Below are 21,862 nucleotides of genomic sequence, written 5' to 3' on the forward strand. Positions count from 1 at the left end.
TTCTACGGTAAAGTAGAGTAAAGTACTCTATCGTCTCTCGAATGGTGGCGAACAAAGAGGGAATATTAAATAAACTTGCGCCTTCCAAATATGGCGACTTCAAACGTTTTCGAAAAACAATCAATGCAAAAGAGAATATTAGTAGGACAAAGCGCTTGTCAGTACGAACAAGATGATCTCAGATGCAGAGCAAGAGATTGCCTGATCGCTATTTTAAATGTAGACGATGAGTCAAAACGTGGGGTAGAAGTTCCAACTTGGGCTGTGTTGATTTGTGGCGAGGCTGCGAGGCTACCGAACGAGGCTGGCTAGCGGCGACGACAGGCATATCCCCAGTTTCAGGCCGAACTAGAGTAAGATGTGTAATGGCTCATATCGACTCACAACATCTGCAAGGTCCAACTTTGTGAAATGCCTCCGCGGCGACATGTGACGCTGGCACTCATCGCCATCGTAGTGTTCATCGCTTTCTCATTCCTCCTCTCGAGTGGGGGTCAACAACGTGCAGCGTTTGATACGAGTGTCGCCCCTAGCGACAGCGTGCTCCACGGCGTCGCAATAGCGCCAAAACTCGAGAATGCAACAATAAAGTAAGACACCGTCGCACCTCTCTGATCGCAGCGGCTAACCCAATCGACAGAGCTGAACTGGGCAATGCAGCCTGGAAGCTGCTCCACACGATGATGGCGAAATTCCCGGACCAGCCGACGGAAGAAGACAGCACGTCGCTCAAATCCTTTGTCTACCTCTTTGCACGATTATACCCATGCGGCGAATGTGCACGGCATTTCCAGCTCTTGTTAGAAAAGTACCCACCGCAGGTACGGACGCGGTCGAGCGCAGCGACGTGGGCGTGCCATGTGCATAATGAGGTGAACACTCGGCTGAAGAAGGAGCTGTTCGACTGTTCTAAGATTGGGGACTTCTACGACTGTGGATGCGGCGGGGATGACGATGAGAAGGCGGTGGCAACGACAAAGCCGAAGATTGGGTCTGGCAGTTTTACGCCGCTGAAGTTGGAGAAGGACGGAGGGTAGGACTTTCTTAGGCACTAGGATGGATGGGTGCTAATCAATATAGGCTTACTCGAGGGGGTTGAGACTAAAGCAGTCGTCCCAGGGATATTCATTTGAATCCGGAGAATCCATAACGTGTGAACCAAGTTTGTTCTGCACGATGTGTATATATATTTACGTGGGCGAAGGAAACATGTACAATAAGGGGTATCAGGAGGCTGGCTCTGACAAGGAAACTTTACAATAACATGGATGATCATCATTCCTCTGTAAAACTATCACCTATATTTCTACACAAAAGCCAATCCACCCACCGCCCAACAAGCACACTTCAAAAAAACCCGCTGCAAGTAACAACTTTCACCCCTTTTTCACACCCTATCTAGAAAGCCAACTCCTTCTTGATCTCCGCAATCGCCAAACCCGGGTTCAGGCCCTTGGGGCACGTCCTCGAGCAGTTCATGATGGTGTGGCAGCGGTAGACGCTCATGGAGTTGTCGAGCGCAGCCTTGCGCTCCATCTTCTTCTCGTCACGCGAGTCGGCGAGCCAGCGGTAGGACTGGAGCAGGACGGCCGGGCCGAGGTACTCCTCCGAGTTCCACCAGTATGAGGGGCAGGAGGTCGAGCAGCACGCGCAGAGAATGCACTCGTAGAGGCCATCGAGCTTCTTGCGGTCCTCTACACTCTGGAGGTACTCCTTGCCCTGTTTTGCGTTAGTCTCTGGCCCATGAAAACGGTAGGTGGCAAGCTTACGTGTTCGGCTGGGGTTGTGCGCTGGAGGTATGGCTTGATGGACTTGTACTGCTTGTAGAAGTGGGTGAGATCCGGTACGATGTCCTTGACAACGTATGTGTGGGGGAGAGGGTAGATCTTCGACTCTTGGGTGGTGTCGGTAGGGATGCGGCCTGAATATCGCGTCAGTATTTGTTCAAGAGTCTCTATTCCAGCAGGTAGCTGCTGAAGGACCAGTGCAACTCACATAAGCAGGCCAGGGTGTTAACACCGTCAATGTTCATGGCGCAACTGCCACAAATTCCCTCTCTGCAGCTTCTGCGGAAGGTGAGTGTCGGGTCATCCTCGTTCTTGATGCGGATAAGCGCATCGAGCATCATAGGTCCGGTCTTGTTCAGATCCAGAGTGTAAGCCTGCATCTTCGGCTTGGTGGAGGGCTCATCCGGGTTCCATCTGTAGATGTGGAAGGTCTTGGTCCTTGGTGCCGCCGGCGCCGGCTCACTGCTTGGGGCAGTAGCTGGGCTGGTAGCTGCAGGCGCAACGGATGCGAAGGAGCGGATAGCAGTCGCAGGCCTGAAGGCCGAGCGCGACGCCGCCACGAGGCGTGCTGAGGAGCGGAGAGAAGCCATTGGGAGACCGGGTAAGGAAAAGGACCTGGCGAGAGCGAGGATCAACGCGTGCTTGGGATTGGAAATATCGCTAGTGCCCCCGAGGTGCACAATCGATTGTTGGCGTCAAAAGGAAACCCGTGGCTACGGTTGCAGGAGAGGAATTCGGAATGATGTCGTTGGCGATGTGTGTCGCTGTTCGCTCAGCACAGGACCTCGGGTGTTGTGGTATCTAGCTCTGGAAGGGAAATGTTGCATGGGTATAGCAGCTTATGTCAGGTGTGTTGGCCAATCAGAAGCCACGTAATTGTCAATGCTAGAAAAAAAGTCACGTTTCTCCGGACTGGCTCGGAATAGGATTTCTGGGTAGACCGGAGTTGGTTGCACGTGAGACGTGTAATCATTATCATATTTTTATGTGAACCTAGGGTAATCATTGTCTCTTTGCCATATTCTCTCATTAATCGATTCGACAGATTTAAAGTTCCTAGGTTAAAATATAATATATTATATTTAACCTAAAAGTAACTTATCTATTATTTTCAAAGTTAGCACAAATAATCATAATAACCATGACTAACGTACGCGATAAGTAAAAGCTGCACACGCAAGTAAGCTACGCACCCCTCATTAATTCTAACGCGTTTAACCTCCTTCTAATTAACATGTCTTAACTAATAGACCTCTAATCGATCCATAAAGAGGTCGAATGACTCTAGCGCTCTAAGCTTATAAAGATGGCTATTTTATAAGTATAAGGGGTGCTATAAACACATACGATGTTCCTAAATCGACTTTATAATCACACATTGAAGGATGCCTAACACGAGGCAGTTTATGGTCTATAAACCTTAAACTCACAGCTACTAAGGAAACAACGCTTGTTTAATGGATATTATCTATAGACGAATGAGGCCTACCCCTTAGATCTACTTCTTATATAGCAAATGGCGAATCTACTCCTTTAAAAACGGTTAAATACAAATTAAGATGATACACTTATAGTTGGCACAAAATGGGTTTAAAACTTTGTACACCAGCATAACTCCCTCTAACTAAGTTAAGTTATGGGCTTTGTAAATAATCATGATTATAATTGAATTTCTAACCCTGATTATTTTTATTTAACTCAAATCATCAAAATACCACACTCACCAAACCACCCCAAAATAAGAGCAAAGTACTGACACAACCATCAATATTCATTCATTCGTGAGCTTCCTCGCATGTAAAAATGCTAGACTTAACCTCCCCCGCGGACATCGTTCTATCCAGTTTTGGTTGCAACATAGCCACCGCCTTACGAAAATAGCAAAGGTGCCGACCCCACCGAGCGCCGAATAAAAAACTGTCCCTGCCCACCGTCTTCTCCACAGAACTCTCAATAAACCCCCCAATCCCGCATCTCTTTTATGCCCCTAATCCTCATCATAGTCCTCTCTCCCTTGTCCCGCCTTTCCACCACCATCCTTGCGGATTGGGATCTTAACGCCCTGTGTCGCGAAACACTTACTGAGCGGCGTGCTCTCCACCACGCCCGGAAACTTCTTGGCGGAGTAAACAGTAAACACATCGCTGTAGCACAATGCAAGGACGGGTGCCTTGCCAGTGTTGAGGACAGACATCTGGTTCGCCGGGTTGCCGTTGGGGGTCTTGGATGGGCCGCCGACGTTGGTGAAAGAGAAACGGAGACTATGCGTGTTAGTGAGGTGAGAGAAATTGGAAATTGATAGACATACCGGAAGTTTCCCTCGGTTCTGATGCTCATGTCCTGTAGCACAAACCAGATGCCAATCTTGTCGTGGGGATCTGCGAGCTTGGAAGCGCTGGCCGCCAGGCTTCCAATTAAGTTGCGGGTGAACATGCCCTGTGGCGCGCTGGCGACAGCTTGGCGTGGAGGAGCGGTTGGGTCGTACATCAGATTGCTGAGGAGTTTATTAGCATATATGAGATCGGGAAGCTGATTGGACTCGGGTGCAGGACTTACTCCGATGGTCTCGGCGCGTTGGAGGCAACCGGATGGACAGCATCACCCGTATGGTAGAATATGTGATGGTTTGGAGGCTCTGGCCCTGATCCAGCGTGGTAATTTTGGCGCTCTTGCCCATGACCATACTGGCCCTGTTGCTGGGGCTGGCCATACTGTCCTTGTGGCGGCCCCTGTTGGAATTGCTGCTGGGTTTGGCCATATGCATTTACCTGAGGCTGGCCAGGATAAGGGTTGTACTGCCCTTGAAGTAGCGGTTGGTTGCTATGGTACGGGTACTGAGGATCGCGGACTATACCAGGCGGGCCAGTGGGCGTTGGCATTGGGTTCGAGTAGACCGGGTGGTCCCCCGCCTGTGCCTGAGCGTACGAGGTGGGGATAGTTGAGGAGATAGCCGGGGACGCAGACGAGTGTCGGACGAGATTGACTTCGTGCTTCCCATCGGCAGACCACAGATCAACAGTCAGTACGAAAGAACCGTGATCAATGTCGCTATGAAGTGTCAGCAACTGTATATCGAGATACCGGCACTCGCGACGCTTACTTGGTATCGATTTCATTCCCAGTAGCCACATCCGTTATGACAACTCTTATGCAAGGTGGCGGGGTAATGGGCCGGCGATCCTGGAAAGTTAGTGACAGGATACATAAAAAAGAGCCATCGACAGCCTACCTTGTCTCCAAAGCCACACATACGCGCTCGTTTGGGCTGCTGCATAACCTCAAGTCTGCCAGATAAACATAGTCAGCATACATCCAAGAATACACCCCAGCATGGGTTATGCAAGTGAGGCAGGGGCAATAGCAACGATCCCCCAAGCCGTGCTACGGCCGTAGCCAGCTGTAAAACCAGGGGCAAAGATGGACTTACGTATATCTCCTGCCCAGCTCAATCATACTAAAGCTCGGTGGATGATCTCCGGCCTGCTGCTGCACAGCCGGTAGGATTGGGGTGCCATCCGCTCCATTGTGATTTGACGGCGAATCGAGTGGCATCAACGGATTGGGGCCCCGCGTCGGGACCCGGCCTAACATCTCTCCTTGGCCTCCCTGCCCTTCCGAGCTCTGGCTGGCGCGATGGCCCTGTGGATTCGAGCCGTAGCCGTACTGCTGCTGGTCGTTGGGGGCGTGCTGTATGTGGGGCTGGTCCTGGTGCGCCTGATATTGCGGTGCATCAGGGCGGTAGTTGGGGTTTCCGAGGGGAGGAGACATGTTATATTGTGCGCCGTGTCCGGTAGGGTCGTCATGCGGGTAGTGCGATACTTTCATGGTGGTGGTCGGGTTCGTGGGATATAGGGGGGAGTTGCGACACGAGCAACGGCCGAGAAGAACTCGAGGAAATCTCGTGGGTGTCGGGGTCTGTAAGGGAAGGCGCTATCCCCCGCCCTGTGTTTATATAAAGCTTATCGTGCACGGCGCGTTGTACTAGTTGATCCTCTTTGCATCTACGTCGTCTGTCTGGTGGGAGCAGTGGGTTTGCGTGATCTGCACAACGGAGCCCAACAATAATGCTGGACGTACCCTGTACTGCCGTTCGACCCGACTCCGTTCTCTGCAGGTCGATACGGATCAGCACGAGGCGCAGAGAGAGAGAAAGTTCTTCTTCTGTGTTCGGGGTCCGAGACAAAACGTGAGCAGTCGCCCGCGTTATATAGATCTGCTGTGCAGAGGGGTCGTTAAAAGGAGTGGTGGTGTTTACTCAGCGGCCAGAGCTAATGCGGGGGGAGCTTCGTTCGTTGGAAAGGTCCGTGTGGTGTGGATGCGACGGATGGTGTGTGCTTTTGAATCAGCAAGATTTCGCGCACAGGGCATTGGATGACTCGTTGACAGGAGGGAAGGAGCGACGATAATGGGAGATTTTGAAGCTTTTTCAAGTCGTCCTTGCTTCCTGGCGTACAGTTGCGATTTCTGATCGATGAGGCTCTTTTGTTGACCCAGAATTATTTGGGATGGGGGACCTGTCAATAACCAAAGTCAGGAGAAGGTTCACGTTATCGGCTGATATCAAGCATCATCTCATCTCATACCTCCACTTTCAGAGCACTCTTAAACTGGCGCCTCGTCTTTTTGTCTCTACCGGGCGGACCTGCGTATAGGTAAGGTAGCACTCGGATCGGATAGTGAGTGGCACACACTGCGACAAGGTGTAAGGGAGTGCAGATACTATAGGTATAGTATACGACGTGTAGCAGCAGATGCAAGGAAGTTTGAAGGAAGTTTTGAAGGAAGTGGAAACAGTGGACAGTGGAAACAGTGGAAACAGTGGAAACAGTGGAAACAGAAACAATGGTGGTGAACAGAACAGAATTTGTGGCGCATATATAATATACACAAGATGGATCAGTCAGTTTGGGGAGGAAAGACAAGAAGGCGAAGACAAGAAGGCGAAGACAAGAAGGCGAAGACAAGAAGGCGAAGACAAGAAGGCGAAGACAAGAAGGCGAAAAGAGGCAAAAGGTAAGCTGATGATCAGAGTGTAGAGTACGGAGTAGATCGTAGATCGTAGATCGTAGCGAGTAAGTGGTTGCAATGTACAGCCCACTATAACTTAGCGGGAGAGGTACAACACTCTACTTGTGAGCAGGTAAAATCAAATATAACTGAGTACTCGAGTACTATTATACTGTATTGTGCTACATACACGGGTACGAGAACTCGAAATGAACGAAACGTCACACCTGGAAGAAGACGGTCAGAATACCCAAAACGACCCCAAGAGTACCGTCCGTCGAGCACCCGTATATAAACAGGCCCAACAACGGGTGTACCTCCCTCTGTACGCACAGACAAGACATATATATGCAGGTCTCATTCTACAATTCAAATACCATCAAATACCATCAAATAGCATCAAATACCATCAAATAGCATCAAATACCATCAAATACCATCAAATACCATCAAATACCATCAAATACCATCAAATACCATCAAATAACCCCATTCCACCATCCCGCCCACCCCAATCGTCCAGCCACCAACCACACCCCCGCCTCACTGCCCAGTTCAGCGGGTCGGTAGTCCCAAAGCAGCGTCTGACCAGTAACCAGCGCCCCGCGACGCCAGCAACCAGAGTGCCGTCTCAGCACTAACGCGCCCTTGGGTGGCCGGGCGCGGGGAGATGGGGTAGGTCGCCGGGGACGAGAGGGTTGAGCGAGGGTTGAGCGAGGTTGAGCGAGGGTTGAGCGAGGGTTGGGCAAAAAGGGTGCGCCGCCGATGCCGTAGGCCCAAAACAATACGCGGCTGCCCAACTCGAGAAGAAGCAATACGCGGCTCCTCACAATTGCGACCGTAAGTACCTCTCCATAGTAATTTGTATATAAAGGTACATAATTAAGCCATTCTATGAAATTATCACTTCTTCGACTCCTCAACCTGGCGTCGAAAAGCCAGTAGGTCAAGCTCTTGAAGCTGGCCTCCTACTACAACCTCTTCCGTTCCTGTGAGCCAATTCTTGTAGCTCTCCCTCGAGGGGCTACTAAAACCCTCTGGAACCCGTTGTTTCCAGTACTGTAGCCCCTCTTCAACCCCCCTAAAAGTCGAGGGTTTTGGTGTAGAAACCCGTATAGGTAGAGGCGTAGGTGTAGGCATAGGAGCGGCTGTGAGTACGTACGTAGCTTTGCAAGAGCTATAATGTGGCTTACTGGCCAAATTCCTGCTTTCTGGAAAGCTGATATAATTATAGACTCCTTAAAAGTCTGTAGCCGCATTTTGGTAAGATCCCTCATAAAGAAAGAAAATCCAGTGTCAGAGAGCATGATGAGCTCTGTGCCTTGAAGGTTGGCGTGGTACCAAGAATCCATGTGTATTTTGCCCAGAATGATAAGTACAGGCGGTATGACTTTTCCAGTTGCAGACACAGCCTCAAGTATAGTAATAGACGTACGATTTCCAGGGCTTGGGGTGTAGAGCTCCTTTGCGGCTCGTGGCACAATCACACGCTCTCCACCTGGAATCCCAACCCGAAAGCCAGTTTCATCCATATTCCAGATTGACTCTGGTTTTATACCACGCTCTAGTATAAACCAGCCGTACTCTTGAAACCACTTTAGAACTGTAGGCTCATCTTGAGCCTTCGTACGCTGCTGCGCAATTGGCTTCGTAGTAATAAAGTGATATTCCTTAAGCTCATTCCGTATAAATTTTGTAAGCCAGCTTTGTGACGGGGGCAGCTGTGGGCTCCGCAGCTTACAGACAGCAGCAAATATCATATTCCTAGTTGCTCCAAGCCCTAGGTAATACTGCTCAAGGATCCATTTCTTTATGGCCTCTGTCTGCGCAGTAGAGAGTAGCTTATTCTGGCCCCCTCGGTGTGGGAGCTGCTGGGCTAGTCGGCTGATGCTTGACTGTATCGTTGATTTAGGCACTTTGAAAATCCAACTGGCAGTAGTTGCTGTTTCAGATTTCAGGGGGGTTCTCTAGGAGCCACTCACGAGCATTTGATAGAGGAGTCCCTTCCAATAAATGGCATATAATTACTATCTAAATACTATGGACAACTATGGTGGAGGTTTTGTTGAGGAGTGGCGGTGAACAGACGCACGTTCCGACGAGCCGCATATTGCTTCCTCTCGGGTTGGGCAGCCGCGTATTGCTTACTCCAACCTTGAGCGAAGCGAAAAGTTTGGTCACGACGATTAGTAAGAGCACTGTATTATATTAGGTTTTGGTGGTTAGCATTAATGGAAATTCTTTACACCCTGAAAGCACGGTCTATTATTTGAACAGGGCCGTGGGTGGAATTTATTCCCCAACTAGTGAGATGTGATGGATTTGGATGTGAGATGCACGATATCCTCGCGCATGCAGGGCTCGACGAAGGAAAAGGTGTCCCTGGCGGGGATTTGCGTTGCATTTCTTTGGAGTTCTTTGCATCTCCTTTCTGTCTACTCCGTGTGCCGTTGGTCCACTCATCTCATCCTGCATTCCATAGCGCAGCCATATGACGGCACATCCATCATACCGGTCGCTCATCATCAATGACATCCTGCTTGGTATTCGATAGCCCGGGCCCGCTTTGGTTCCAATACACTATGATATGTAATACATGTCTCACTCCCCTCTCCGGCAGCACAGACGGACCCTTCTCGCCAACCCTTGGTTCAGATTCCGTCAACCCGACCCTCGCATACAGAAAATCGGCTTTGACCCTTTGGGAGAACTGTCTAAACATTAAACAGTACCAATCATAAATACAAAATGCACCCGCCACAGGCACTCCGTGAACCTAGCGGCGCCCTGCTAACCCCTTGCTAAACTTCTTGCTCAATCCCAAGAAGTTCACCTTGGCCTTTGGCTTCTGGGCCTTCGGTGTCCCCATCCCGCCCATCTCGACGTCATCAGGCGACCCGGCCTCCAAGTTACTCTCGTCTCCGTCATCCGAGTCGGAATTGTCGTTGGAGGACGACTCGGCCTCCGACTCTTCCGTGCTTTCTGCGCCGGCGAACTCCGGTACCTCGGCGTCTTTGAGGGCCTTTGCTTTGGCCTCGCCCTGCTGGCGGGCTTTCTCAGCACGCTTTTGACTTTCCTCCAAGGCGGCTTCTGCTCGTAGTTTCAAGGACGGCATGCTGGCCATTCCCGCCGGTCTCTTGGACGTGCGTGGTGTTCCCCTATCTGAGGCGTTGCCGTTGGTGAGTTTTGGCCTTGGCACTGGCGTAGAGGAATTCCTGCCGCTGAGTTCTGGGGACGCTTGGGCCCTGGCTGGTGCAGAGCTTGCTGCCGACTCTTCTGTCAACTGACTGTCCAGCAGCTTTTGGACTGATGTTTCTGCGTCGCTTCCAGTGCTGAACTTTCTAGCGCCAACGTTTTGAGGTGTAGGGGTTGCGGAACCATCGCGGAGGCGTGAAAGCCTCGATGACGGTGGGAGAATGCGCTTAGATGCGGCGCTTTGAGGGATGATAGGCTTGGATTTCGTTGATGAGAGTTCCGACCCAGACGCTTCGTCTTCTGAAGCTGAGTCTCCAGAAGTGCTTTTATCGGATGTCTCGCTCCCATTTGAGTGGCCTTGTTGTCCGCGGCGGGACCCATCGAATGACTGAGTAGAGGAGAAGGCTGCGTTGGAATGGAAGCTAGAGTTGACAAATCGTACGGGTGAGCGGCTCTCACGTTGCGACCTGTTTGTCGACACGGATGCGGAACGGGAAGTATTGGAAGCCGTGTCATTAGCATTGTCACCGCTTGCTACGAGCTGGCTCGGTGCAACTGAATGAGATGAAGGCGGAGGCAATGGTGGTAACTCTAGTTCGCCTACGCTTTCGTCATCGCTGCTTTCCTCATCAGAGGAGATGGCGATGGCATTTGGTTTTGAGGCCGCTACCTCCTTCACTGCTGATGCTATAGACCGTTAGTTTGAGTAATATTACTAATTTGATCCGGATTGCAACTTACAGCTCCCTTTATTGATAGTATTGAGCAGCGCAGCAGTGATGTCTGCTCGGGTTTTCGGCGTTGGAGTTGGCGTTGATTTAACTTGTTGCCCGGACGTTGGCGCTTGCGAACTCGAAGGTGTGGGCACCTTGGGCGTAACTGACTTGGCTCCAGTTCCTGTTGGTACAAGTTTCGTTTGACGGAAGCTCCCGCCCGAGCTCTGGATCCCATTCACAGACTTAGGGGTTTGAATTGGAGCCGGGGACTGTGTGGCCCTGCTCGACGTCTTCCCAGCCACGGACGGCGATGGCTCTGCGCAGGAAACACGTCGAGCAGCCGAACCCGGCTCCACAGACGGGGCCGGTCGGATGTCACTAGATCCGTGACGGGGTAGGATTGGTGCAGGTTTGATATCTTCAGATCTCTTTCGAGTGAGTGCTGGCGAAGTTGATTGACGGCCGCGGGCAGCTGCTGGAGGTGGCGGCTTATCGACCACATTTGCACCAGGGCTAGTGCTCGCTGTCTTGGAATTGAAGTTCGCTACAGCCCTACCAAGCATCCCTCCTGGGCTTATGGCAGACGTAGACCTCTTGCGGGTGCTAGCTACTTCTGTATCTTTGATATCCCTGGCCTCTTTCTCGCTATTGGCGGCTTCTTCGCGTTTAACAGCTTCTGCCTTTACTGTCACTTCTGCCTCTCGTCTCTTGGCTTGTTCGCGTTCCTCGGCCTCGGCCTTTTCAGTTGCTTCCGTTTGTCTCCGGGCTTCCTCCGTAAGCAAATGATCTCTTTTCAGCTTCGCTTCAGCTGCTCTGGCCTCCCTCTCGGCCTCCCTCTCAGCCTCTTTCTCGGCATTTTCCTTGAGTCTCTCTTCCTCAGCTAATCGCTTTCGCGCAGCATCAGCTTTCCTTCTCTTAGCAGCTGTCTTAATCTTTGCCGTGGCAATGGCTATCGCAGCACTCTTCTTCTTGGCTGCCTCTCTTTCAATCCGAGCCTGATCCATTGCTGCTTCTGGTCTCTTTTCGGATTGAACTGTGCGATGACTCTCTTGTTCTAGTTCCGCGGCGCGTTTCTTTCCCGCCGATTCAGATGTGAGCCTTGAAACCTCTTGTGCAGTCTCTTCGGCTTTTGCGTCCACACCCCCGTCACTCTTGTCATCGCCGTTGTCGGCTGAAGCACTGTCGTCCTGAGGAGTCATACCTGGCAGTATAGGGCCACCATTAGCCATACTTGCCGAACGAGGAGTGATTGGAGGAGCGGATGTTGCAATTGCTTTAGGTGTTGAGTTGTTTGAACTGCTTCTAGCTTTGCTCCTGGTTGCTGCCCCTCTATATTGTACTAGTTTCGGCTTTGTAGAGATCGGTGAGGCCTTCTTGCTTTTGCCCAGGGGAGTAACACCACCACGTTGCCTGAGGAAACTGGAAGGCTGTTCGATGTCGGTCTCGAAACCACTATAAGTATCTGAGATTCCTCGGGACGGCGTGATGGCCGGTGTGATAGACGTATGCTCTTCGAAATCCGAGATGTCATCAGACCGCTCGCGCCCTTTATTCGACGGACGGTGAGCTGCGCCATTGTTCGGTTTTGGGGTAGTTTTAGCAGCTATTTGAAGATCTTCCCGGGCTTCGGTGGTATTTCGAAGTGATTGACGGGTCTGGCGGGTGGTATTTCGCCCCGAAGTTTCTTTCCCCTGAGAGTCTGAAATAACGACTTCCTCATCGTCTCCGCCTAGGACTGGAGATGGTTGGTTATAACTTGGTCGGCTTGTTTGGGAGGGCTTCTCCTGCTTGATATGCCTACCGCCATCTTCGATCTCGTTTACCTGAGAGTCGGGGATGACCTCGTCAATGGGTATATCTTCTGGCGGTACAATCTCTGCCTCGGAGTCGGATGGGTCGCGCTCGCGTGACGGGAGTGGATCGTCTGGCCTGTAAACCTTCTGCCTCTTGCCAGCCCTCGAATTGTCTCCGAGATTCGAGGTGGCGGGGGATCGCTTTCGCTGTAGTGGATAGCTGGGCTGGACAGTGCCGGCTCTCCCATTCACGTAGTCTGGGGGCAGGGAGTCTCTGATAGATGAGCCCTTGATCACTCTCAAGACTTCATTATCCGCGAATATGTCGCCCACGCGATCGTTGAGGTATAGGTCGGCGCCATAGGCATCTGTAGACTGGGCGATTTGGAACAGCCTGGCAGGAAATAAAGTCAGTGGCACCGCAGGATAAAACTTCAACGGGGGGACTCACGACTCCTGGGGGTATATGTCCTTGTATCTTCTTATCGCAACGTCACGCAGTTCCCGGAGGGGGAGATCTTGGAGAGGGAATTCCTGGCTCCTCGCAATGACGAAAGTATGTTTCGGGACTGCCTCCAGATTATGAGCCTCTTCCGGAGAAAAGACTGCAACGCGGATCCGGAAGCGATCCATCGACGGCCGTGGCGGAGGATCCATTGAGTGTGATTTTATGTCTGGCACATTTTTTATGGGATGTGGTTGAAGGTGGAGTCGCAAGAATTGTGCAGGGCAATTCGTGCGGGTGGTGACGATTTAGGGATGGTTCCTATCGGATGAGATTGTAAAGATAAACGCTGATGGTAGGATTCGTCTTGTGGAGTATTGAGACGTTAAATGGAAGTGAAAATGCGAGTACTGCCAATAATCCGCTGAAGAGCAAAATGTCGATGATTTATTGAAGCTCCCGCCTCCAGACTTTAATTGAGGCCCGAGCTTTATTCACCCATAGATCTGACGGCTGGGGTTCTGGAGCCTTGCCGGGTAAGGCTGCAAGGGACCACCCCCACTGTCAAGGTTAAGGATAACTTGTCTCTCACAAGCTTCCTTCTTCGTTCTTTCATCCATTCCAGTACCACTCCACTGCAGAACAGTACTAGTCTCTTCTGTTTTATTATCAGAATACCTTTTCAGATATTGTTTGTCAATCACAGAGTTTGTGACGTTCAAGTTCACTGTTGGTAACTTTCAGTCCATTTCTCTCCATCTCACAAATCTTCTTCCTTCATTTCAACACCCAATTTCAACACCACCCCAGAAAAGTATCAGTCTCTTATATCCCATCATCGGATTTCCTTCTCCCTCATAATTGTGGTGGCTTCAATACATTACGGTCTCTCTCTGTCTCTTCTCTCTCTCTGATTCTGATTCGTCTCTCTCATTTCTCCTTCTAGAATCCAGTAGCTCCCCCCAGCTACCTCTTCTTTCCCCACCCTTTCCTGTTGAACTGGTTCCTCCCTCATTTGGCCTCTTTCCACAATGGAGCCTGTGGCGAAGCCAGCTGCCGTGGATGTGAGTGACTTTGAGATTATCAACGGTCCTGATGACCACCCACCTCCTCAGCCCACCAAGGGTGAGACCATCTCTCCCATGGGAACCATCTACATCGAGGCTCAAGTGAAGCCAGACTATACTGGGAACGTGGCAAAGGTATGCAATCGTTCCATTCCAACTGCAGTCCCAAGCCCATCGTTTGTACCCAACTAACATGGGTGAAGCTCACAGCCATGCTTGAAGCAATCTTCATCTCGGAATACGTTCAGACTATACAGATTGATCACGAGATCATTGGTGCCGCTTCATGTAAGCATATATCTGTTTTTTGAAAGGAACTACTCTTATGTGGCTCTTTTCTAGACGCAGAATGCTTCTTTCCAGACTGCCTGCAGTCTCTCAAGGCAGTCGACATAGTGGGCGCCAAAGATGGCGACGAAGTTATCTTGACCAAAAGATATACGATCGTGATCAATTCGTATAAATTGGAAGATCGTAAGGCAGCAGAGACCCACGAAGCCCTGTCTCTATGCGGCGAAGCTATGCTCCTTCCAAGCGTTAGACTTGACGGTGCTTGGGAAAGGCCAGTGGGAAGCTCATATTTGCCTCTACCCTTCTAACTTTTTTTAGGCTTATATTCGATGAGGAAATAAAGCAAAACCTTGTCGTTTCTATGACAAATATCCGTGAGTATATACATGCTTATATTCTATAGAATCTAACCATGGGACTAGTGAGATTCTCATACAGGCCGGGGCGTAACCCGATGTCAGTTGTCAACCGCCTCATTCTGTTGTCGGGCCCGCCTGGAACAGGTACTTCGAAGCCCATCCACTTATCCGTCGTTAGGCGCTGATTTAAATAAGGAAAAACGTCATTATCTACTTCCCTTGCTCAAAAACTCTCGATACGCATGAACAAAAAGTTCGGAGAGACGATCCTTTTGCAGCTGAATGCTGCAACGCTACTATCGCACTATTTCGGGCAGAGTGCGGTGAAAATCCACTCAATCTTCGAAGAGCTTGCGGCTCAGTCGGCAGAACTACCAAATACTTTGATGGTATTGCTGATTGACGAGATTGAAAGTCTTGCAGCCTCTCGCGAGACGGCCAGTGCAAGGAGCGAGGTGCACGATGCCGTGCGCGCTACAAATGCCCTTCTCACCGGATTCGACATGGTTAAGGACGACGCTAATGTGTTCATTATATGCACCTCAAATCTTTCCGGCTCACTTGATGCCGCGTTTGTTGATCGTTGTAGTCGCCACATTAATATACCCCAACCTTCTTCCGCCGCCCGATATGAGATTTTGCGGCACAGTATCAATAGACTTGTGGAATGCGAGATTATCAAGTCCCCAGAAACTCCACTCCCTACATACGTAGGTGCAAAGTGCAGGCTCCCCGTTGACTACGAAACTGCCGGATGCGCTCTCCGGCGTCTTGCCCATAAACTCGAGGACAACGGTCCAAATGGGCAACTGGTGAGCGCACGCTGGCTCAGCCAGCTAGCCGGGATATCCTTGGCCAACAATCTCGAGCCCAACGCGATCTGTACAGTTGACCATGCTGTCCAGCTAATGGATCGATATGTTGAAGAGAACTGTGAACGCAGCACGCACGGAGCGAAAAGCAGAAAAAGATACCTGAGGAAGTTGAATCAGGAGCTCTCTGATACAGAAGACGAGTGCCTTAATACAGCAAAGAAACTAAAGCCTGATCCCAGACATGGGACGTCGGGTTTTCAGATAGATGAATTTATGTTCCCGAATACAGACCCGGGTACCATGATGGAGATGGTTGATAAGGAGCTCGCAAGCTGGCGCAAAAGCAAGGGCAACGAAAACGCCAAGCCTTCGCTGACCGAAGCCGAAGAAATAATCTGCGAAGCTTATGATGAATGGTCTACTCGTGGTCAATGCCAGTGCAGGGATATTATACGCAATAGGCTTCTCGATTACGTAGAGCATGGTTTCCCGGTCGATAGGTACGCGTTCTTGTAGATGCATAGGGGCTTATTAATGTGGTCAATTTAGCTGGTGCTTTTTACTAGATGCATAGGGGCTTGTTGCTGTGGACATTTTCGCTGCTGTTGTCACATCCTGCTATAGAGTTTGCGAACTTCTATTCTTAGTAGCTATTTTCACAGCAAAAGGCCACTGCTATATACCTTAGGCAGTTGCTTATATTAATTAATACGGCTTATATAACGTGGTTTATCAGTACCTGGCGCATATCAGTACCTCGCGCATATCAGTACCTCGCGCATATCAGTACCTCGCGCACTTTCCCCCTACCTACCTACTTCTAACTCTAATACGTGTTTTCTCTACAACCAGTCATGCAAATCCAAACCAACGAAGCACGAATTATTATAGTTATCAAAGCTATCCGAACATCCAAAAATTTAAGCTGTCGAGCTGCTGCAAAAATCTATCAAGTCCCCGAGTCTACGTTACGTAACAGAATAAACGGCCGAGCCCCTATTAGCGAACGTCGACTAGGAGCGTCTAAATTGACTAAACTAGAGGATGTAATTGTTCGAAACATACATAACGTACCTTAGGGGGGTTGGCCCATTTTTCGATTCCATTGGACAGGATTTATCGTAAAAAATGGTCTAATACCAATATACACCATGCTACGCAGCCAATCTATTGGCTGCGTAAGCTGTACCTAGCTACATATTCTATTGCCAAGCCTATTGTGCCACTATTCCCACTTGGCACTATTCCAACAGCCAATCATAATATATAAAGGAACACGCTTACACAATAAGGTAGTAGTAGACACTATGCTAGGAATAGTATTGAAACCAGGGTTACACTAACAGCGTTAATAAATAGACACCTGTATAAGAGACAATTGTCAGAGTTAAATAATCCCAAAAATAAACACGTGACACATTGGCAAAATACACGTGATATATGGTCAACTCTATTATTACGAGGGTATAATTAAGGAGACAGTGTTTATATTATACTAATGAAGCAAATACTATATTATTATAACCCCTCCTCGAATACGTCTTGTAAACTACGTCTACTGCTATAAGCACCGTTGGTATCGTCGTCGTAGTGGTCATCGTCATCGTCATCGTCATTCTCATCATCCATAAATTGCTCAGGCCTGTCGTTACTACTTCCATCCTCGTCTGCCGAACCCCAGTCAATGTCATCCTTTAGTGTTCCAATAGATTGCTGTGCAATCTGGTCGTCTATAAGGGGCATTTTCCTCCGTCGTCCATACATATCCTTGAACTTCAATCGTTTTGGGCCGATATTAGTATGCTGGTTTCTTGGGTAGGCATCAAACCAGTTGAGGAGCACCTGTCTGGGTACCCCATTCCGAACACCATGGTTCTGTTCGAAGTCAAGGTGGAGCTTTACCTTTACAGCTAGTGACACAAACCAGTCTAATATAGTTAGCACAAAACAGTAACCACTTATAAACAACGTACATTTAATCCAGAACGGGCCTGGAGCAATTGACGCTGTTCCGTTAGGACGCAGTTCACTTGACTCAATCTTCTCGTAGAACAGTATATATCGACTTGCCCAGCAAAAGACACTCTCTGCATCAACAACGCTGTAAATAGACTCGAACACTTCAAAGAGTCGAGATAGGTCTTGTTCATTCAGCAGAAACGACATGGATGGTTTTGTAAGGGTTTTACCAACCCATTCCTGTACATGTTCAGACAAGCTACTATATTTTGGGTTGGAGGGTCATACCATCATGCAGGTAATAGTCCGGTGCTTCCAGGTATTTGTATTGCCTCTTGCTTTATAGAGAGCCTTGTCTTGAAGCGCAAAGTTCTCATCGAAGTCAACAGATAGTGTAACGTCATTTACTATAGCCTCAAGCTCCTTGTCTGTTGCTCGCCCATATCGGAGGGTAAGTCGTCGTATTTCAGGATCCAACTTCTTCCTGATTTGTTTCCACGCATTGTTGTCAAAGAGCTTCGTCTGGCTAGCTGACCGTTGAAACGGTCCCATAGTGCTATTATGGGAACTGTGGGTGTATTGCTTAGTATGCTTTGCAGTAGGTCGACAGGCTAGTAATGAGTTGGTAGATCCAGTAGAATTACTACTTCTACTACTCTGTTGAAGCGTAGATGCAACAGTGTTTCGACAGTTGTTGTTCGACCGAAGCTGTTGAGTCAGGTCCAAATGACCATTCTCAAAGGATAGCGTAGTATCTGGCTGGGTAGGGAGTTGAGAGGAGGCCGCATTCATTAACCCCCCCTGGACACGCTCAGTTTGAGACATTGAGGGGCTAGTTGTATTGGGTGTATCGTGTTGTAGTAACTGCAAGGTAGGTGAATTCATTGATGTCAACGGGGCTCCTTGAACAACCGAGTCTGGAGAATGCTGGCTTTGGGACAACCCTGGACTATTTGAGTCGCGTGGAAGGAGGTGGCCTAATCCATATGGGTATTGAGACCCAGAATTCCGAGCATTCTGTAGCTGGGAGTTTCCGTAGTTGTAATCCTCTTGGCTGTGGGCTTGCACTGCACCCTTAGCAATGCGTCTTGGTCGACGTGATGTCTTTGGCATAGTAAGGAACCTACAACCCAAGAATTAGCCTATCTTCTGTACATGTTCAGAGGTGTAATGGTGGGTGCACCAGATATGAGAATCTAGCCACCCAAGGAAGGGATGAATTTACTAAGACAACACACTGTCTTAGGAAACAGAGCCAAAGGGTTGTAGCTTAGACTATTCCACAACGCAGCAATCAGGTGTATGATGTGGTGAAGTGGTTTAGACAAGTTGCAACAAATGTTGAGTCTGAGAACTCAGGGGTAAGTCAGAGGTTAGCACCTCACTGACTTTTCAAAAACAGAGAATAACAAGATCAATGCTTGGAAGCTTGGAAAAGACGTAGAAGTATGTGCTAGTCGATTTACTGTATTGCCTGCTTGCCCTTTCTTAAGGAAAGGGCAATCCTATTTATGCCAAAGGAGTGTAGTTCTCTCATTTTCCATGACTTTCCATGACTAACCAGGCTTGGTAAATGTATTAGAAATCAAGTGCGACCCACAACTAGCTTGCTAATCATGTAGTGAACGTAAGAGAATCCCATAGAACCATCTCTTGGGTTCCTAGCCTATAGGAAGTGAAAAGGAGGTCCAAGGTCAGAGTACCTATAGACAAATTATGTCATAACTTAACCAATCTTGTGGGTAACTAAGGAGCGATGACGTGTAATGAATTATAGAGGGTTGTAGAAGCTTCTAGAGCTATCGTTCATGTTCCTAGGCCTCTAGTTGGTAGAGATATGCCATGTGGTAGTATTGGCCCACCCCCTTAAGGAGGAGATTTTCTTAATAACTTGTTCAATGAGTGTCCAAATGATATGCCGTGATGTATGTAGCATAAACAGATGTAGTAGAAGAGTTTGCAGCAATCGTTGAGTAGTATTGCTTCTGTTGTTGGTGTGATAAGCCAAGATATGTATGGTGACTTGTAGGTTTGAGGAGGAGATTTCTAAGTTTGCTCTTGAGTTTGATAGCAAACTGAGTGCAACGAATGTCAGTATGACAAGAGGGGGGCACAAACACTGATTGTATATTCTTATACACTCTGTAATTATACCATAATATATAGTAGTTTGAGAACACAGTATTGTGGTTGTACGTGTATATTTCCAAACACTCTATTACGCGTGTGTGGAGCAAATATATGTGAGCACGTGACCCAAGATGACTAACACAGTAGTATTATCCAACTCTGTATGCGGCTCTTACTATAATATAACCCCCGTATTCAACAGGAGGTCTTCAAGCAACATATAGTGAATCATAATGGACTTAAGCCCAGATACAACATATACAGCTGAGGATTTTGGCAATCCAAATCGTCGGCGAAGGCGCAAGTGGCCAACTTATAGTGCAAACCTTCGAAGACATGTTGCACATCGGACTACACAAATAGGCCAGGCAGAGGCTGTACGGAGACGACACCTGCAGCTTCCTATTCCTAATAATGAAACAAGTAGCATCCAAACCTGTATAATACCTCCCTCGCTAACATTAAACCAGCCAGAAGACTACTACACAATGTATGATAGTGACAGCAATAGTAGTCCTGCCTTTATCTCCAACGATCAACCGGCCAACACAGGATCTAATATGCCAATTATGGAGCCAGGCTCTTCCTATACATGTTCAAAGGACGCTCTTTATTGTGACGATTATAATAGCATGGCTATGGGGGACAACAGCTCGGATAGTAACTCTGTAGAGAGTGAAAACACTCCCAAGATTCATTTTACAAGCAATGAGGTCATTGATCTATCTGCACTGAACCCTCGCTCAGCGCCAGTATCTGACTTTACAATGGCATTCGGACTCTGGTGCGATACACACCGGGTTACCCGGCAGACTTATAAGGCTTTACTCCAAGTTTTACGACTTCTTCCAAATGAGGAGTTTTGACAGCTCCCAGAAAACCTTGCAACACTCCAAAAGTGGTGCCGTCGTCGCCTTCCTTTACTACCGCTCCAAAGATCAGTTGTTGATGTCCGGATGGATAAACAGCCATCAGGCAATGCAGCAACGTCCCAAAGCTATATATACTTCTTTGACCCGCGGGTTATCGCTGCCACTATACTATCATCAACACTCGGTCAGCCAATACACCAAGGAATGGCCGAGATTGTAGACAATCCATCCGAGTTTTACCATTCCCGTGCATGGGGCTCTTCAATTCGGACCTGTGGCAGCGACTTTGCCCTATATAAAGGTGGAGAGCCAATATTTCCCTCAGACTTTGTCCAGTATAAGTGCAAAAGTCAGACCTGTTGTAGCTCCACCTCCAAGCATACAGGGCAGGTAGTGTTTGTTGGGCGTGATAGACGGGAACTGTCTACTACTATCAATACAGTACTCCTTCATATCAGGCCTTTATTGCATCGGAACGACATACTATACCAGTCCCGTGGACTACAGGAGGAAATTAGAAAGCTGTCAACAAGTGAGCGCATTATTGACAACGAGGGTTTAGTCTGGGTCCAGCCAAACCAGGTATTACACCGTCGACCCGATATTAGCATCCAGTGGGGTGATGGTACTATACGGACACCCTGGGCAGTTACTAAGATCTTTACCAAGGCCCATGGCATCGTTGATATCCAGAAGAGTACACCAATACGTGGGGGGCTAGAGATTAAGCAATACGGCCGAGAGTACCTTATGGCTACAGTTATGTCAGGAGTACTGTCACTGCCCCTCATTATGTTTATTGACGATTTTGGACTATACCGCAACATGTACCGCTCAGTTACTGGAGTATATATGATGCCAGCTGGGCTTGGTATTGAGCAGCGACAAAGGAGCATGAATAGTCATACTCTAACCCTTGGGCCCCATGGTTCTCAGCTTGATGCTACAGTATCGGTCCTCTGAACATGTATAGGGGCCCTTGAGCGTGGAAGCCCAATGGTTATTAGAGGAGTAAAGACAGTAGTATGGGCCCCGTTCATTACTATTCTAGGTGATATGAAAGGGCAACAACAGTCAGCTGGTTTTCTTTCCCCAAGGGCTAACCTCTGCTGTCGGTTCTGTGATGCAAGCCTTGATACAAGGGCTGATCTCAGAAGAGATATTGCACGCCATGGTCGGTTCCACTACCAAGTACAGGACCTACGCATGCAGATGGATAAACTTACCTCAAAGTCAACTCGGTTACAATTTGGTCGCCGACATGGGTTAGCTGACCAGCCATCTGCCTTACAGTCTGTAATACCAGCACTTGACATTATTATAAGCCGCCCCCCCGATCCAGCACACAGTGAGTTCCTTGGTATCGTTCGGAGACTATATCCAATATTATATGGGCCATTGCTAACTCCAGTTGCCCAGGTTGAGT

The 21,862-nt window shown here is 48.9% G+C and overlaps 5 protein-coding genes across 5 annotated transcripts; 2 read left to right on the forward strand and 3 right to left on the reverse strand.

The window, feature by feature from the left end:
- The first annotated feature begins 368 nt into the window (after positions 1-368).
- Positions 369-1,272, forward strand: VC83_03130 (uncharacterized protein). Its single transcript, XM_024466779.1, has 3 exons — positions 369-590; positions 641-1,033; positions 1,081-1,272. Exons 1-3 carry the CDS (start codon positions 412-414, stop codon positions 1,097-1,099), a joined length of 591 nt encoding a protein of 196 aa, XP_024325560.1. The 5' UTR covers positions 369-411; the 3' UTR covers positions 1,100-1,272.
- On the reverse strand, positions 1,273-2,559 carry SDH2 (succinate dehydrogenase complex, subunit B). Its single transcript, XM_024466780.1, has 3 exons — positions 1,996-2,559; positions 1,770-1,921; positions 1,273-1,719 (listed from the first exon to the last, which is right to left on the reverse strand). Exons 1-3 carry the CDS (start codon positions 2,375-2,377, stop codon positions 1,399-1,401), a joined length of 855 nt encoding a protein of 284 aa, XP_024325561.1. The 5' UTR covers positions 2,378-2,559; the 3' UTR covers positions 1,273-1,398.
- Positions 2,560-3,405: 846 nt separating this feature from the next.
- Positions 3,406-6,608, reverse strand: VC83_03132 (uncharacterized protein). Its single transcript, XM_024466781.1, has 7 exons — positions 6,371-6,608; positions 5,215-6,301; positions 5,017-5,071; positions 4,888-4,967; positions 4,344-4,835; positions 4,096-4,281; positions 3,406-4,048 (listed from the first exon to the last, which is right to left on the reverse strand). The coding sequence occupies exons 2-7, from the start codon at positions 5,610-5,612 to the stop codon at positions 3,775-3,777; spliced, it is 1,485 nt and encodes a 494-aa protein (XP_024325245.1). The 5' UTR covers positions 5,613-6,301; positions 6,371-6,608; the 3' UTR covers positions 3,406-3,774.
- A 2,240-nt stretch (positions 6,609-8,848) lies between these two features.
- VC83_03133 (uncharacterized protein) lies at positions 8,849-13,382 on the reverse strand. Its single transcript, XM_024466782.1, has 3 exons — positions 12,950-13,382; positions 10,731-12,892; positions 8,849-10,676 (listed from the first exon to the last, which is right to left on the reverse strand). The coding sequence occupies exons 1-3, from the start codon at positions 13,153-13,155 to the stop codon at positions 9,571-9,573; spliced, it is 3,474 nt and encodes a 1,157-aa protein (XP_024325246.1). The 5' UTR covers positions 13,156-13,382; the 3' UTR covers positions 8,849-9,570.
- Positions 13,383-14,491: 1,109 nt separating this feature from the next.
- On the forward strand, positions 14,492-16,256 carry VC83_03134 (uncharacterized protein). Its single transcript, XM_024466783.1, has 2 exons — positions 14,492-14,804; positions 14,856-16,256. The coding sequence occupies exons 1-2, from the start codon at positions 14,714-14,716 to the stop codon at positions 15,989-15,991; spliced, it is 1,227 nt and encodes a 408-aa protein (XP_024325562.1). The 5' UTR covers positions 14,492-14,713; the 3' UTR covers positions 15,992-16,256.
- The last annotated feature ends 5,606 nt before the right edge of the window (positions 16,257-21,862 follow it).

Source organism: Pseudogymnoascus destructans, assembly GCF_001641265.1.
Source record: "Pseudogymnoascus destructans isolate 20631-21 unplaced genomic scaffold scaffold_7, whole genome shotgun sequence".
NCBI lineage: Eukaryota > Fungi > Ascomycota > Leotiomycetes > Thelebolales > Thelebolaceae > Pseudogymnoascus > Pseudogymnoascus destructans.